This window comes from Sebastes fasciatus, chromosome 6 (assembly GCF_043250625.1).
Source record: "Sebastes fasciatus isolate fSebFas1 chromosome 6, fSebFas1.pri, whole genome shotgun sequence".
Taxonomy (NCBI): Eukaryota; Metazoa; Chordata; class Actinopteri; order Perciformes; family Sebastidae; genus Sebastes; species Sebastes fasciatus.
In genome coordinates this window covers 9,453,415-9,470,893 of record NC_133800.1, presented here as the reverse complement: position 1 = coordinate 9,470,893, position 17,479 = coordinate 9,453,415, and the positions used below count along the sequence as shown (strand labels likewise).

The 17,479-nt window shown below is 39.9% G+C and overlaps 1 protein-coding gene across 4 annotated transcripts; it reads left to right on the top strand.

The window, feature by feature from the left end:
• Window positions 1-38: 38 nt before the first annotated feature.
• Window positions 39-17,071, top strand: ccdc125 (coiled-coil domain containing 125). 4 transcript variants are annotated; one of them, XM_074637584.1, is made up of 12 exons: window positions 39-482; window positions 3,838-4,078; window positions 5,718-5,776; window positions 5,857-5,943; window positions 7,984-8,061; window positions 9,399-9,484; window positions 9,604-9,686; window positions 9,994-10,106; window positions 11,681-11,785; window positions 12,789-12,939; window positions 13,435-13,541; window positions 15,636-17,071. In XM_074637584.1, exons 2-12 carry the CDS (start codon window positions 3,838-3,840, stop codon window positions 16,014-16,016), a joined length of 1,491 nt encoding a protein of 496 aa, XP_074493685.1. In that variant the 5' UTR covers window positions 39-482; the 3' UTR covers window positions 16,017-17,071. The 4 variants fall into 4 exon arrangements, with proteins under 4 accessions (XP_074493685.1, XP_074493684.1, XP_074493683.1 ...); XM_074637583.1 differs by having other exon boundaries at window positions 5,715-5,776; XM_074637582.1 differs by lacking the exon at window positions 39-482 and adding an exon at window positions 1,034-1,326.
• The last annotated feature ends 408 nt before the right edge of the window (window positions 17,072-17,479 follow it).

Here is a 17,479-nt window from a genome sequence, read left to right as displayed (position 1 = left end):
GAAGCTCTTTTAAATATTCCCTCTGGTGATGATGGTGACTCACTAAACTACTTTCAACTTATTAAATGTGCTATTTCATTCTTGTATCTTTTATGTTACAGTACTTTACTTTTACGGTATGTTATTTTTAATTAGTTGAGTTATTGTTATGTGAGGAAGCTTTGTTTTTGTATTAAAAAATATATGTGGAGTTTATTTTGAAGGTAATGCCCGGAAGGAGCTGGTGTTACCGCAGTGAGCTCGACGCTGCAGGTGGTGTTCAGATGTTCAGGTGTTCAGGTAGAGAGACGAAGCGGCAGGTGGAGGAAGGGATGGATTCACCTCTGAGTCTTTGTAATGCGACGCTGGATTAATATGTTTAACTAAAAAGTTGAGCTCTCACTTCGTCGGATCAAACTTTACTAAACTTTCTCTGTTGTCTGTCTGGAGGCTGAAAAGCACCGAGGAGTTAATAATCACCTTTACTGCTTCACAAGTTACAGGTGAGAGGAAGTCATGAATAATAATCACTCACTTTAAAGGGACATTTCTGTAACAAATATTGTAAAAATTCAGGATGTGTTTGTGTTTCACCAAGTCTTTACTATAAGTTATACAGTTATAGACTATAGTGACGTCATCTCGGTGATGCATCCGGATGTGGGTGATATACGAGATAAGAGCGCAGAGCTCGTTTCACTAATCGGAAGGTCTCTGGTTCGATCCCCGGTTCCTCCAGTCCACGTGTCCCGAAGGCTTTGCCATCATCGGTGTGTGAATGAGTATTTACATTAGATCCTGATGAGGAAGTTATAGCAGCCATCAGTGTATGAATGAATGTGTGAATGCTGACATGTAGTGTATAAAGCGCTTTGAGTGGTCGGAAGACTGGAAAGGAGCTATACAAATGCAAGTCCATTTACCATCTATGCTATAGTCAATAATAGGCAGAGCTGGATAGCAGACTATAACTGAAATCATTATCACTGTATGAATAAGAATTTTCAATAGAAGTTGGGAAATGTTTATTTAAAATGAATCAAAATAATATACACTGATCAGCCATAACATTCAGACCATTGACAGGTGAAGTGCAATAACGTGGATTATCTCGTTACAATGGCACCTGGCAGTGGGTGGGATATATTAGACAGCAAGTGAACATTTTGAACTTTGTGTTGGAAGCAGAAAAAAATGGGCCAGTGTAAGGATGTGAGCGACTTTGACAAGGGCCAAATTGTGATGGCTAGACGACTGGGTCAGAGCATCTCCACAACTGCAGCTCTTGTGGGATGTTCCCGGTCTGCAGTGGTCCAAGGAAGGAAAACCGGTGTACAGGGTGACAGGGTAAGACCCGAGACTAATTGATGCAGGTGGGGAGCGAAGGCTGGGCCGTGTTGTCCGATCCAATAGAAGAGCTATTGTACTGCTGAAAAAGTTAATGCTGGTTCCGATAGAAAGGTGACAGGACACACAGTATATTGCAGTTTGTTGCGTATGGGGCTGCGTAGCCGCAGACCGGTCAGGGTGTCCTAATGTTGTGGCTGATCGGTGTAAAGACAATCATATCCTGTAATGAGGTTAAAAGTAGACTGTTTGGTTTCAAAGGTTCACAGGCCAAAAAGGTTGGAACACTGGTTTAGATGAAGACTAGTACTCACTCAACTCCTGAGTACAAGTACACGTTACTTAATAAAATAAATTTGACATAAGTTAAAGTAAGACCATATGTATGTAACCTCATGCTAGTTGTCAATCTGACATTTTTTAAAACAGCTGAAAACATCTCATTCTCAGAAGCCAGAAACAAGAGAAGCAAGTCTCAAACTTGTGATGTCATAAGGTATAACATCTGGAGCTGCTCCATAGATGATGAATTGGAGGCTGATTTTGTGGACCCACAGAATGTTTGCTTACTTTTTTTATACCCGAATGAGCTTTATTCTACTGTAGTGTTGTCAGTTGTGAAACAGAAAATGTTCCCATATACTCAGATCATTCCCCTGGCTGCTCTCAGTGTCTCTAGAACATTTCTCCCAATTCATTGTCTATGGAGCAGTTCCACTCTTTCTATTTGATGACATCACAAATTTGAGTTTTAGAACTCTAATGTTTGGATTTGAGAGAGTTGTTCATGTTTACTAATATTTTTAGACTGTGTTAGACCATATAGGAATAACATGTATGAATTTTGAAAATGGGCGTAGTTCCCCTTTAAAGATTTCAAATCTAAAAGTGATGGCTGAAACCCAATTACCATCCACGTGATGACTTCAAATGGAAAATACTGTACGGTAGATTCAACCTTTCCATACTGTAGTGTAGGCCTACAACACAGTCAGGAGGCAGAAAACACAGTGGTATTGTACAATATCTAATCTGTGAACATTTTCAGCATTTAAGTTAATTTGTATGAGACACTCATCTTGGGAATTTACACAACTTTTTCCCCTCATGCTATTATGTTAATATACAACTGACCGCTCCGGTTAACTGAGCACATGCAGCTCAATCGGTAGCAGTAACCTTTACCACAGCAGTCAGTTAGGTCTTGTGGGTATTGAGTAATGAGTATGACCTAATCCCTACAGTGTCCCAGACCATAAAGACACTGCGTATTTAATCTATAAACAGGAATGTCTGTTTTTGGGCTAATCCAGCAAATTAAATACCTATATCTATACCTGGGAACATTTTTAGTTATGAGGACTTGGAGGGACTGCTGAATAGGGAATGGACATTTGAGCTTTGGGTGGCTATAGGTCAGTTGGTTGAGCAGATAGTCCTTTAACTAGAGGGTTGGTGGTTCGATCCCCGGTTCTTCCTCCTCTGCATGTCGAAGTGTCCTTGAGTGAGACACTGAACCCCACGTTTCTACCCGGCGCTCTTCACAGCAGCCCACTCCTCCTAAATGCTTAGGATGGGTTAAATGCAGAGGTCAAATCGCACGTATGTGCCTGTATGTTTATGATGATTCTAATTAAGTTTGATCTGTTTTGATTCTGTGACATTTAAAGGATAAGGGGCGACTTATTGGCAATGAAGCGAAAAATAAAAAGAATACAAATCAAAGGAATTTCACATTGATGCAAAAAAATAATCCAATATGACCATAAAGAAGTCCTATCCACTCTGGCCTAATACAACCAGAGATATTTAAGAGATAGCTACTTGGGTGTAAATATTATCTTAAAGGTCCCATATCATGCTCATTGTCCGGTTCATACTTGTATTTTATATTTCTACTAGAACTTGTTTACATGCTGTAATGTTAAAAAAAAACTTTATTTTCCTCATACTGTCTGCCTGAATATGCTTATATTTATCCTCTGTCTTCAACGCTCCGTTTTAGCTAATTTCAACGGAATTGCAACGGAATTGTGTTGCTAGGCAACAGTTTGGGTCCATGTTTACTTCCTGTCAGCTGATGTCATTAACATACACTGCAACTGGAAATAAACTGGGACACATTAAGAATGTTTACGTTTAAAACTGTTTAATAGCCTAAATATTGTATATTTGTGACATCACAAATGGACAGAAATCCTGATGGCTTGTTTCAAACGCACAATTTCTGAATATGGGCTATGCGTATTTCTCTGTATATTGAACGTTTCAATACTTTTACAGTATTTATATAGCACTTAAACCTGCTTTATACTATAACAGACATGACAATCTCACTTTTTACAATATTGGACCTTTAATGTTTAAAATCTCTGCCGATTGATGGATTGCAATAGCACTCGTGGTAAGTTTTGGGTTAACCATTGAAGTTTGAGCTAATCAATATTTGGTTTGGCAGGTTTAATAGATCCATACTGTGGTGAATGTAATGTAAGGTTTCTCTCGGTGCAGATGCAGGAGGTCAGTGAGGCCTGCAGCCCGGTGGAGGACGACATGGTGGATGGAGACCTGGGTGACGGGATGAGAGTCAGAGCAGCGCCCAGCTCCACCAGGAAGAAGAGCCAAAGCTTTGCTGGTCTCACAGACACCCTGCTGTCCACAACGGAGCTGCTCAGGTGCAGCAGCAACCCCGGACCGAAGGCCGCAGAGACGCAGCAGAGAGCCCGCTGGAAGTGGACGCTGCCTCACTCCAGTAAGAACACCTGTGACCTACCTGACCCTTTACTGTAACACAGGAGACAAACAAGAATCAGATACCGTCAAATGATTTCATTTCATCTTCGATTGAAATAGCAGACAGCACTTCATCTATCATTTCACATAAATCAAAACATATATGTGTTGATAAAGGAATACACAATACTATGAAGTTGTGGATATAAAAAAAATATATTTTCTAGCCATTTTGTATTTTGGTCTTAAACCAGGAAATAATTTGTATCGTGTTCCATCAGGAAACATGTTTTAAACTGACTCTAGCCCAAATTGGACAATTAGCGTACAGTTAAGTTCAGTAAGATTGCAATTTTGGGAAATATTTCATAGGTAGGTTGTTCTGATCATTGCGGTTTCTATAATGTTAATTGCTAATTTTGAAACTTGGCTTTGAACCCATAAAGAGGTTTTTTCTGCTACAATAATTTCCGAACTGTACTGTTCAAAAGCTAGTAATCAGCTGTTATATTGATGTTTTTCTTCTTTCCTTCAATAATAACTATTTTATCAGAGATAAAACAGTATAATTCAGACACCAAATGTATTATTATTATTTTTGTATTTTTATTTAAGGTTAAAGGAATACATACACATTCTTGTAAAGGGACATACAGACAGCAGCAACAACATATTTAAACAAAAAACATTAAAAAAAAGAAAGGAAAAAAAACAAAAGTGCTACCCATTGTAATAGTGCAGTGTCAAGAGGTAAGTTCATATTCATATACATACAACCAACCTCATATATAGATACATATACATACAGTATATACATATGTCTATATCTACACACACATTCATATGTACATATACCAAATGTATTATTTACGTTTGAAATAGTTTTGTCCCCAAAAGAAGAAGAATGAAATGATTCAATCTGGGAGAATATTGTTGAAACTTGGATGTTGAATTACTTTTCCAGTCCAGAAAAGCGTCAGTGACCCTCGATCATTATTGAACCACAACAGGTCAACTGGGCTCTAAATATTTAGTTTGTCTATTTTTCTTTGGGCCCTCTGCAGTCTACTCAGTCGTTAGATTGAAGAGGTTGAAACTGTGATTTGTCAGTCCATAGTATGTTCAGCTGATATTCCAATAACCATAGCTTAACCTTCTATTTCTATTGTGAAGTCTGAAGAAGAGCTTGGCTAAAGCAACATGTTTAATTCCATCTTGTTCTATAGGCTACATTAGTGTGACCTTGACACTGAAACAGGAACCTGTTCCTGTTTAAATCTGCACACAATTTGATGCTCAGCTTCCAGTTTCTTTTACAAATGAGGGGTGATTTCTTCTATTCTTATTCAACTGTTGCTCAGAGGGATATTTGTCTCGTTCTGCCCCTCTCAACCGTCAGTCTGGTTGAACCATTGTACAGCGTTTTGTATAGAGTAGTCCTCTTACACACCTGACTGGACACAATCAAGCTTTATGTGCAAGAGAACGGTAGTGTGTGTCACACACACACACACACACACACACACGCACACGCACACGCACACGCACACGCACACGCACACGCACACGCACACGCACACGCACGCACACACACACACACACACACACACATTTTCTAAAACCTCTAATGTGCGAGTACACTTTTTGTGAATCAGCAGGCTCCCTGGTTGACCTGTCCAAAGAGGAGCTGAAAGACAGACTACAGGAAGCAACTGAGGTAGGACAAGACAAACTATAACTTTGTTCACTTGACTCCGGCCTGGCTAAATGTAGCTGATGGTTCTGCTGTGTTGACAGGTGATAGACATGTTATGCTGTGAGCTGGAGGTGGCACATCGTTACCTCGAAGGCAAATATGAAGCTTTGAAGATCCTGCAGGGGAAGGTAGAGCAACACACACACACATACTGAAGTACTGCGTCTGTTCTGTAGTTCAGTCGGAATCACAAGAGCGCCCAGACAGCAGATGAAGCAAGCAAGCAAATATCAAGAATGCTGCTTAGCGGGCACCCTTGGTACCTAGTGGTCTCTAAAGCCTCTTTTCCACTGGACAAAAACCCCACTAACACCCACCAACATCTGTCTCAGTGGGAACACACCAGTTTTCACCCCTTTTTCTGCGCTTTCTTCGTCATCACAGCCTCAAATTCCATCCGTCTTCGTCCCAGTGGCGCTCGAATATCGTTCCAAATTAGTCGGCACAGAGTTTGAAGAAACGATAAGACCACCGTAACATTTTCACTGTTTACTAACCTTGTTTTCCAGTGCGTTCATGATGTAGATCGTGACACACCAGGGAAATAAACAGAAAGGAATACTCGTCTACTTGAAATAGGAAAAGAGGTCTGTCGCCTATTTTTAGGAGGCTTTTCCCGCGTTTAAAAAACCTGCATAAACACGCTAATTTTGGTGGAAAAAGGGTATATGAATCACTTATATATGTCTCTTGTGACCCCTTAAAGCAGTTTTCCATCTGGGACCCTCTGTGTTGCTAGAGTTTTGACCCTTTAAGACTGTATTTTTCTCCCTAAATCTCGCCCCGTGTTTCCTGACGGTTTCTGCTGTTGACTGTGGATGGAGGCTGCGTTCATACCAGATTAGACGTTGCAGCGATTCACTGCACGGTTGTGCAGCGGTGTGGTAGTGTATGGCCCATTAACACCAAGCAACTGCACAACGATTGACGTCATTTGTTCCCTCACGGCTGGGTTGTACAGCTCTGGGTCACCGGTTACGTGATTGTCGGGCTGCGTTTCCCCAAAAGTTGATTCTGTTCAGCTTTTTCGGCAAAAAAAAAAATAATTTAAAAAGGTTCAGTAATGGCTCATTTATGTGTTTTAATAGTTTTAGAGAGTTTTTAGAGGAAGGAGATATATCCGGCTAGATGTTCTGGAGCTTTGGATCATATAATATGATCAACCATAACACATACTATGCGCTACATACTCAATGTGTGTGTTATCCTTCAACATACTCTGCAATTACCACATCACTTCCTGAGAGCCTCCTTGCCAGTTCGAGATGCGTAACCATGGTAACCAATGCCAACCTCATGTGACCAAACGATGACACGATGACATTTATGTGAGAATCATAAAGTCTGAACTAATTTAAAAACTATATTTCTTCTATAGCAAAGTGGAATCTTATACTAAAATTGAAGCATTAGTGATGTTACAGAGCTGTCCGCCATTGTCTGTTATGAACGTTGTTGTTACTACCGCATTGCATTGTGGGATATTTATGCCGCCGTAGCGTCCAGTGTTTGCAATTAGTATTAAATAGAATGCAATTTGCGTACTAGTGGTTTCATACTAAGGTTTCGGACATGCTAAAAAGTCTCACATAATGTTTTAGCGTGCAAAATATCATGTTGGCATTTCTTCTTCAGCAGATGGAGTTGCCCAGTTGTCATGGAAATGAAGATGTTCAAATAAATTTTTTTCTGAGCACTTAAAGTACTTCTTATCCATGTTGTCAGTATCATATCCTGACTGTTTGCAGTAATATACATGGATATAAAATGGATGGAAACTTTCCATTTCAGCATTCCAGAGGTTAAATTAGTTCATGAAAGATGAGAACCCAACACTTTCATTCACCTTAGTAACAATTTAGGGTTAATCAGTATGAAGTTGCTCCAAATGATATGCCTTCCAGTCCTTTATAGTGTTTAGCCAATTTTGTCAAATAATCGCCTTTGGACAGTTCTACACATCTGCTAGTCTGGCATCATATTATATGTGAACAACACACTGTGACAAGGGCAAAGTAAGACTGGATCGTGTAGACAAGTCCTTTGTCCCTGAAGTATTGAAGCAGTTTCCTTCAGTCAGAGAGAAGGAAGTAATAGATTGAGATAAAAAACCTGCAGAGTCTTGACTTTGTTCAGCTGATAAATAAAAACTGCTCTTCTTCACACAGACCATTCTTGACAAAGCCACAAGCCACACTCAAAGTCTGCTGCAGAAAAGTGAGGCGAAGGCCAAGGCTCTGGAGAAGGTAAGTGCAAGGCTGCTCAAATAAGGGCTTGGTCTGTTTGCTTTAACATTCTGTAGCAGGTTTCTACTCAGCAGTCGGGAACTAACTGCTACATTTTCTTGTTTATCGAAGACAAAAGGAAGCACGAGTGTAATGACGAGACACGGTGGTATAAAGAGACATTTCTCTGTTTACAGTTACACTGTGACTGGAAAAAGGAAAATGTTGATATAATTATGCTTTTAGATGAGTATAAGGGACGCATTTTTCAGATGTCTCAGTGTAAGCATCCCAACTTTCACTATAAAAGGTTGATGAAATAGGCTATACAATGAAATACAATTTATAAAAAAGACCAATTCAAATTAGGTTAGGGATACTCTGAGCAAAATTGAAAATGCATAATGTATCTAAAGGTATAGTAGCCTATATGACTGTTCTCAGACATGTGGAATGATTGGACATATGAAATGCACTTGAATGGTATAGCTGCAGTGAAACAATCAATTTGTTTCAATTAAATGTGACTCAGTTTGATAAATTAGGGGTCTTTGAAGTTACTAATCTCTTGGTCGGTTATTCAGGATAACAGAAAATGAATCCTCTGTTTTTGTATGTGAAGAACTAAGTTGGCTTCATGAGAGTTAACCGGATACTTTGAACTGAGTAACACGATGTTAGTCTGGATTAATGCTTGGAAAACTGGGGCCAGGAAGGAAGAATGTAGTGTATATGGCCATAAAAATATGTTGTCATAGTAAAGTCATGGGACTTAAAGGCCGTGTATATAACCTTATATATAAAACGAGATGCATGTGGCCCGGTGTCATGTAATAATTAAAGTAAAACATATTAAAATATTTTAATCATGATTACCCCCTTTGCACCTTGGATTAAAATGTGTTTCATATCCAGATTGTATCTAGATATGATTTAACCTGATTACATTTACACCTGGTATTAATATGTGTGTCCAGTGTCCACATTGAGATCTGATTGAGATCCGATGGCTCTGTCCAGCTCAAACAACCAAGCATCACATCCTCCTCTTGTTTGCAAAAACTGTACTTAGCTAGTTAACTGGCAAATAGCTATTTCCTTGCTGGTTACGTATTTCCGCCCATGTAGTTGTTGTATGTGGATTGAAAACCAATTGCATTTACACTGATGTTCAATGTGGTCACAATGCGTCCCTGACCACTGCCGATCTGATCACAATCTGTCCTGAATGCGTTTTGGGTTAATTTAGACCTGAACTTTCATGTGGTCAAACACTATCTGATTGCAATCTGATCACCCAAAACACATTTTAATGCCAGGTGTAAATGAGGACGATCTGTTGCTTCCAACTCTTGCAGGAGGTGAACAGCTTGCAGTGGGAACTCAGCTTCACCCAGGTCCAGATGAAGAAGTCTCAGCAATCCTGGGAGGAGAAATACAACAGGTTGGATTTACTCTACACACACACACACACACACACACACACACACACACACACACACTTATGTCTGTGGTACTTTCATTGGTTCATATTGTGACTTTTATTGTTGTTGTTGTTATCAGAATTTCGAGTGAGAACAAGATTCTGACTGACAGCCAGGAGAAAAGAGAGAGTGAGATCCAGCAGCTCCGGGCAGAACATTCTGGTAAATCCTGAATACTGTAGAATCATGAACTAGCCATGTCTGCACAGATTATCTCCATCTGTGAAGGGAAGTGGATCTGTCTGGAAGTTAGTGTGTGGAGTCACCAAACCTCATGCACCTCTCAACCCTCAGTGTACGACTCCAACTCACCAACACTCAGAATTGGCATCTAAATAATCTTAACCCAATGTCAATTTATGAGCGTTTTTCCTGAGCTTTTCAACCACATCTTGTGGTCTTCATCAGCAAATCGAATTGATTTAGTTGTCATCACAAACATTATGTGTGTGTGTGTGTGTGTTTGCAGCTCGTAGTCGGCAGTGCTTGGAGCTTCTCTCCATGTTGAGTGTGAAGGAGCAGAGAGCTTACCAAGAAACCAAACCTGAGTACAGCCCAGAGAGAGACGCAAGTGTTCTGGAGGTGAGAGAGCACCAATCAACTTTACACACACACACAGAGAGAGAGAGGAGGATAGGATAATTACAGTCGGGTCAAGAATTAAAGGTCCCATATTATAAAAAAGTTAGATTTTCATGTTTTTTTTTTATTATAAAGCAGGCTTAAGTCCTATATAAATACTGTGAAAGTATCGAAACGCTCAATCCACAGGGAAATACAGACAGCCCGTAATCAGAAACTCTGCATTTGAAACAAGCTGTCAGGATTTCTGTCCATTTGTGATGTCACAAATATACAATATTTAGACCCTTGACACAATTTTAAAGGTAAACATTCTAAATGTGTCCCAGTTTATTCCTGGTTGCAGTGTATGTGAATGTCATCAGCTGACAGGAAGTACACATGGACCCAAGCTGTTGCCTAGCAATGCAATTCTGTTGCAATTCCGTCAAAATGTGCTAAAACAGCTTTTCAGACAGAGGGTAAATACAGGCATATTCAGGCCGACAGTATGAGGAAAATAAAGTTTTTTTTGAACATTACAGCATGTAAACATGTTCTAGTAGAAACACAAAATACAAGTATTGAACCTGCAAATGAGCATGATATGGGACCTTTAAGTAAAAGTACCAATATAACAAGGTAAAAATACTCCATTACAAGTAAAAGTCCTACATTCAAAATCCTATTTACGTAAAAGTACAAAAGTATCAAAACCGTGGTACCGCCAGCCGCCGCCTGACTTCCGTTGCCCCTAAAGTAGTGTTGTTATGGTAAGGATGACCTCTGAGCGACACGTTAACAGCGTTACCACGTTTTACACTTGACGGCTCATGTTACCGCAGTCCTGGAAAGGGAGGAGTGAGCGGAGGAGTACTCAATCTGCAACCACACCACTAGATGCTACCACATCCTACACACTGTCCATTTAACACTGAGCAGCATGTTACTGTTGCAGTTAATCCAGGTGGAGCTACTTTACAGTTAGCTTGTTTAGTCCAGTGGTTCCCAACCTAGGGGTCAGGCCCCTCCAAAGGGTCACCAGATAAATCCTTTAAATGACACCATGTGAGAAGTTTAGAGGGGAAATGGCTCTTAAATTGAACTGCAAACAACTCATAAACATCTGAAACATGACGAGGAGACACAACTATACACCACCTTTTTTTTGTAAGAGGTCACAAGCAAAGAAAAAAAAGACAAAAGTTGAATCTTTAATAATGAAGTTTTATAAGCTTCTCAAATTTTTTTTTAATGTAAAATCTTAATCTGAAAAGTTACTAATAATTACAGCTTGTAGTGGAGTAAAAAGTACAATATTTGCCTCAGAGATGTAGTGGAGTAGATATATGAAGTATCATTAAATGGAAATACTCAAGTAAAGCATGTACCTCAAAACTGTACTTGAGTAAATATACTTAGTTACTTCCACCACTGAAAATAAGTTGTATCCTATTGAGCCCCCCGGTTCTTCCGCTCTCTCTTACATACAGGTCATATGGTCTTACTCTAACTTAAGTATGATTAATAAGTAACGTGTACTTGTACTCAGGAGTTCATTGAGTACTAGTCTACATCCTCTCTATGTTTTCCAGCTGGCAGTTTTGGGGGCCTGCCGGTGTCCTGGTGTTGCTGAAGCTTGTCCGTGCAGTCGGACTGCTGCCGCCAGTAGGAAGCAGCTCGTCCAGCTACAACAGGAGGTAAACCACATCGAACCACCTCACCGGTGCCAAGCTCCATCTTTTTCTTCTTTTTGCTCATAAAATTCTATTTTTGTCCATAAAATAGCACAGTAACATCAGTCCTTTCTGATCGGCTCTTTTTGCTTTGTCTGTTTTAATAAAGAAACTATTTTGTCCTTACAACTTAATCAAAGAATGGGTGAATACCAAAAGTTGTGTAATGTTAGCTGACTTCACTGGGAAATTGCAGAGTGAAAAAAAGAAAAAGGAAAAAGAAATTATATTAATAATTCAAATTTAAATAATAAGGAGTTAAAAATTAACGCAAATTAATACATATAATATTATTGAATGTTTATGTTAATAATTTATGGACCAATGTTACTGTTAAAGGGACTGTATGTAAGTTATTACACGTATAAATGATAGCGACTTCGTCAGTATGTTTGTTGCGCATGTTAAATAGTTAAAAAGACTGTAGTGCCTGATGATCTTATGTTAATAATTTTTTTGAAAAACTGTTATGGCCACATTTTAGGCTAAGTGATAGGCTTGTGTTTAATAAAAAAAAACATATACTGTATTTGGAACAATGATTTTCAAATAAAACATTTTTTTTTATTTCTAATGCCCTCTTTTGATATTTCTATTCAATGCTTCCCTCATGTGCCACAATATTGTATTGTTTTGGAGTTGAAATATCTTCATTTGGTGGCTTTTCCAAGCCAATATTGATATATGCAATTAATTGCGATTAATTAATCATCATATCATGATAGGCTAATTATTTTTTATTATTATTTTTTAAATAGCATTTATATATATATATATATATATATACATATATATATATATATAAAATAAATAATAAATGTATGTATATATATATATATATATATATATATATATACTATATATATATAAATTGTTTTATTTATTTGTTGTTAAATTAGTAGGCTTTGGCTTGGCTGTGTAAATGTATGTTAACCATGAAGTAAGTATGTGTGTGTGTGTTTTCCAGCTGGATGCTCAGCACTTGAGGAGAGACGAGGCGTCGATGGTTGCAGACGCTTTTCGCATCGCCTTTGAACAGCAGCTGAGGAAACGAAGTGAGCACTTCCTGCTGCTGGCTGATGCCAACATCCTGAAATCCCATCACTGCAAGGCTGAAGGCAAGTCTGCCATCAGCACAGTAGTTACACAGATAGATCAAACCGGTTTAGTATTCACATGGTACATAGGGAATTTTGGAATACTTCAAGAATTATTAGACTAACCAACTATGTTCCAGGTGAAAGAAAAAAAGGCTCTGATTTTCATATTAATTCAATCACAGACTTACTACAACCTGACACACACTTCAAGTTGTTAGCATTAAATGAAATTTACAAATTCATTCTGGTGTGAAGAAAAATCTCTTGCCCCCAAATGTGAATGGATCACAGAAATATGTCTCTAAGATATACACACAGGAGGAGGGATTCTAGTGAGCTTTTTTCTTGGATAGGGGTGCTTCTCAAACGAGAGTTGAGGTTTCCCCTGTCAAAGCCAGGGATTTACTATGATCACTGATGTCTCCATGAAGCTATAAATAATCCTTGATTTCAGTGCCTCATTAGTTCCCATTTATTGGAACCATCAGAAAAGCGTCTTCCTTTTCCTTCCAGGTGCTAACTGGAGTCCTTTAATCAGTGTCAGCCAGAGGTTGAGAGGATTCCTGCCTTCCAAGATGCCTGATGATCTTTTAGAGACTCTCTACAGACTGCTGGACTTGGTTAGTATCTCCTCTAACATCTAGAGATCACAACACAGAGACAGTGGGACATTAACTGGGGAGGTCCTTATGTTTTATTGTGGTGGTTGACCCTCTGCCATGTCATTCTTTTCATCTTGCCAACACCCTCCAGTTCCCTGTTAATGTTAAGGCCTCAATCTGCTTGAAACAAACTAGTTCATACCGCATGTTGTTCTGAGCCGCTCCGCGTCGGGGTGCGACATCGCCCTGTCGGGGTTTCTTTCAAAACAATGACCGGCTCGCTGTACGTTATCCCTTACTTGGTCCGTAAGGGTCCAGTGGTCAAAATAATTAAAACGTTTTTTTATAAAAAATTAATCCAAGTTGTGAATATTGTCATGCGAAGTAGAATAAAAAGTGAGAAAGACTGCTTACGGTGGGTGAGATGGGAGTTGAATGGGTCTAACAAACAGGACTGTCAACCAGGAGACCGGTGTTCATGTACCAAAGTGTTGATTTTGAAGTTACGTGAGTGACGTTAGTGACGTTAGTGACGCCAGTGACGTTGGTGATGTGTTTTCTGTACTTATGTTACTTAGTTTCCGTACTTACTTTAAGCCAAACCATGATGTTTTTCCTAAACCTAAGTGGTTTTGTTGCCTAACTGCGGCATTTCCCGTCGTTTTTTTGCTTAAATATAGCCTCGTAATATAGATTCGTACTTGAATTTGAGTCTAATTTTTATACAAGTAATATTTATTCTGGTTTGAATAAACAATTTGATAGTATTTCTCATCTTTTCTGAGTTTTGTGCGAAAGGAATTGAAGGCCTGTCTCATATAGACGCCGGTTGACTTAAGTGACTGAAGCAAATAAAAGCCTGGGCTATTAATTGCAGTTTTATGGTAGGTGAGTTCAAAAACCATTTGGGCTTTAATTTTAGAAGGTTGTTAACTGAGTATAAAGTATCTAACAAATAAGAAATAATGGGACCTAATTTATCCCTTGCAGTAAAGGAACATTAGCAGGTGTTAAAGCCTCCAGCCGGTACGGATAGGTAATGTTGAGCTCCATGGTGCGCCATGATGAGGAATGATGAGAGAGAGTCCGTATTAACAATGACCTTAAAACCGAACTCCAAGCGTACAGTTTAAAGTTGGGGAGTGGGAGTCAGTTCTCAGTATTAAGATCTTTCTTCTTCTTGTCAGCCTCTTCCAATATTTTTTGCAGGTAGGCAAAAGTATAATGGATTTAAAACATGTAGTACGAGGAAAAACATTTAATTAAAGAAGAAGTTGAAAAACTGCTGGAAAAATGTAATAAAGTTTTAAAGTCAGCCATTGGTTGTTATTTCAACAATCCCTAGCATCTGTGCTCATCTTTAAAGGAGCAATGCGTAGGATGGCGGTATCTAGCGTCGAGGTTGCAGATTGTAACTAACTGAAGCCTCTCCCGTGTGTCAAGCCGACCCGAAAACGCAAATGGCCCTCTCTAGAGCCAGTTGTTGTAAGAGTAACGTAGGTCCTTTGGAGTGCATAAGGTACAGTATGTGTGTGTGTGTGTGTGTGTATGTGGGAAGTGAGTGGTGAAGCAAGAGAGGGAGAGTGGCGACGACGGGAGCGAGTAACGTTATCGACTCCGGCCCAAGCAGGAAAAGTTAACGCAGTGGTTTGTCCCTTCTGGGCTACTGTAGAAACATGATGGCCTGCTCTGTGGAGAGGACCCGCTCCCTATGTAGATATAAACGGCTCATTCTAAGGTAACGAAAACACAGCCATTCTTATTTTCAGGTGATTATACACTGAAGAATGCATACTTATTAATATTATATTCCATTTCTGCCAATAGTAAATCCTATTACAGCGGTTCTTGAATACTTGAATGTGTCAGTAACCTGTTCTTCAGTCATCTGTTCGTGATCTAAAACATTCTTTCCTACTTTCAAGCTTAAACTCTAAACCACCTTTTAGACTGACCATTACTGTTCTGCAGAGAAGTTTAGTTTGTGGAGTTGGTGGGGCTAAAGCTCATAAAAGGTCACCATGTAAAAAATTGTCGTTATTAAGACTTTTTAATCTCTCCAGAGGGAAGGATTTGTCTCCTTAGTTACTAATGCTGTGTTTCCTGCTGTAGCTGAACGACAAGGACGAGGCCCTGGCTCACCAGAGGAAGGTGAGCATCATGTTAGCCCACAGTGCAGAGGAGCTGCAGAGACAGTTGCATCTAGATTCACATTGCTGCCCATCAGAGAACCAGAGCCAGTCTCAGCAAACATCTGATACATCGGAGTCTAAGATCCAACCACAAGTCCTATCAGAGTCCAACATCCAAGAACAGCAACAACTAGAGCTGCCGGATTCCCACCTTCAGCTAGGACAACCACCACGTCTGTCAGAGTCCAGGACTGAACCACGGGAGCTGTCAGACTCACAGTCACAGTCAAACATCCAGCCACTGTCAAACCACAAGAGCCACACGCCTGAAATCCAACAATCAGACCAACCGGAGTCCTGATCCACACACAGGATCTACCAGACTCTATGCCTCAGCCACAGACGCAGCAGTCAGGGGTTTGATTCTGAAAGAGCGTATAGGAAGACGTTGGATGTAGCATCTCTGATGTCACACAGGGGCTTTATCTGAAGGAATGGTATGAAAGCGTATGATTTGACCACTCACTGCTGGAGTCAAAACACCCAAATCCCCCTTCCAGGATGGACAGACGTGCAATAGATGTCGTGTGTACAGAGTAACAACCTAATGAAAATACAACATAGACAATCCATATGACAAAAATGAATGCATATAATGTGATTATATGTGAGAAGGTGGATCCAGGAGGATGTCAAGCAGCTCCCCGGCGTCGCCAAACAGAAAGAGCCAGAGCAACACAACCTCCTCTCCACGCCAACCGGAGAGAGCCAGAGCAACACAACCTCCTCTCCACGCCAACCATATAGAGCCCGAGCAACACAACCTCCTCTCCACGCCAGATAGAGGCCGAGCAACACGACCTCCTCTACACGCCAACCAGATAGAACCTGAGCAACACGACCTCCTCTCCACGCCAGATAGAGCCCGAGCAACACAACCTCCTCTCCACGCCAACCAGATAGAGCCTGAGCAACACGACCTCCTCTCCACGCCAACCAGATAGAGCCCGAGCAACACGACCTCCTCTCCAAGCCAACCAGATAGAGCCTGAGCAACACGACCTCCTCTCCATGCCAACCAGATAGAGCCCGAACAACACGACCTCCAAGCATATGAAGATATGAAAGTTCATTATCCCAAACTTTTTCAAAAACTTTTTTGAACTGTTATTGGTATAAAATGAAGCCAGGTTCTGTTCAGGCTTTGAAGTGAAACATTTTTTTTTTGCTGGAATAGTTTAGAAGAAAATTGTCAACAGTTTCCATGTTTTTTGCTTTGAAAATCAAAAGCGAAGACCAGTGACAGTTTGTCCAGTCGTGAGTGACTAGTGTAGGAGTAGGAAGAGTCCCTGTTCTCCATGCAAATGGCTTTCATGCCTTACCAGAACATAGTGAGAGAAATCACTGGTTTGTGACTCTTTGACAAACAAAGTTTAATAATAACTTTCTGTTTATTAAAGTGGGAAGTAGTGTGACGTTCTAAGAATGTTCTAGGGAGGAGGGTGTACGTAAGCCCGAAGAGGCGATGGAAGTGAGAAAAAAAAAATGTCTTGTCTAAATGGATTTCTCTCCGTTGTGTTTATGACTTAAGAGTAGATGGAAAAGAAGTCCACCACCACCACCCGAAGACCTAACTAAAAACATTCATGTTTTCTTCCAGATGATTTTAATTTCTCCATGCACTCTAAACACTACATATATTGTATTAGTAATACTGCCATGTCTTTCTTTCGGCTAGAAATGTATTTTAATCTGCTGTAAGGGAAAACGGGAATGCTTTTAGTCTTTAGTATTTAGAAGATGGTGTAGTGGTGCACTTCAGCC

Excerpts from the sequence above, each read along its gene's own strand:
- ccdc125 (XM_074637581.1), top strand. The coding sequence starts at position 1,174 with ATGGGCCAGTGTAAGGATGTGAGCGACTTTGACAAGGGCCAAATTGTG. Across the intron at positions 8,062-9,398 it reads AGGCCAAGGCTCTGGAGAAG|GAGGTGAACAGCTTGCAGTG; the intron begins GTAAGTGCAAGG and ends CAACTCTTGCAG. Across the intron at positions 12,940-13,434 it reads CCATCACTGCAAGGCTGAAG|GTGCTAACTGGAGTCCTTTA; the intron begins GCAAGTCTGCCA and ends TTTTCCTTCCAG.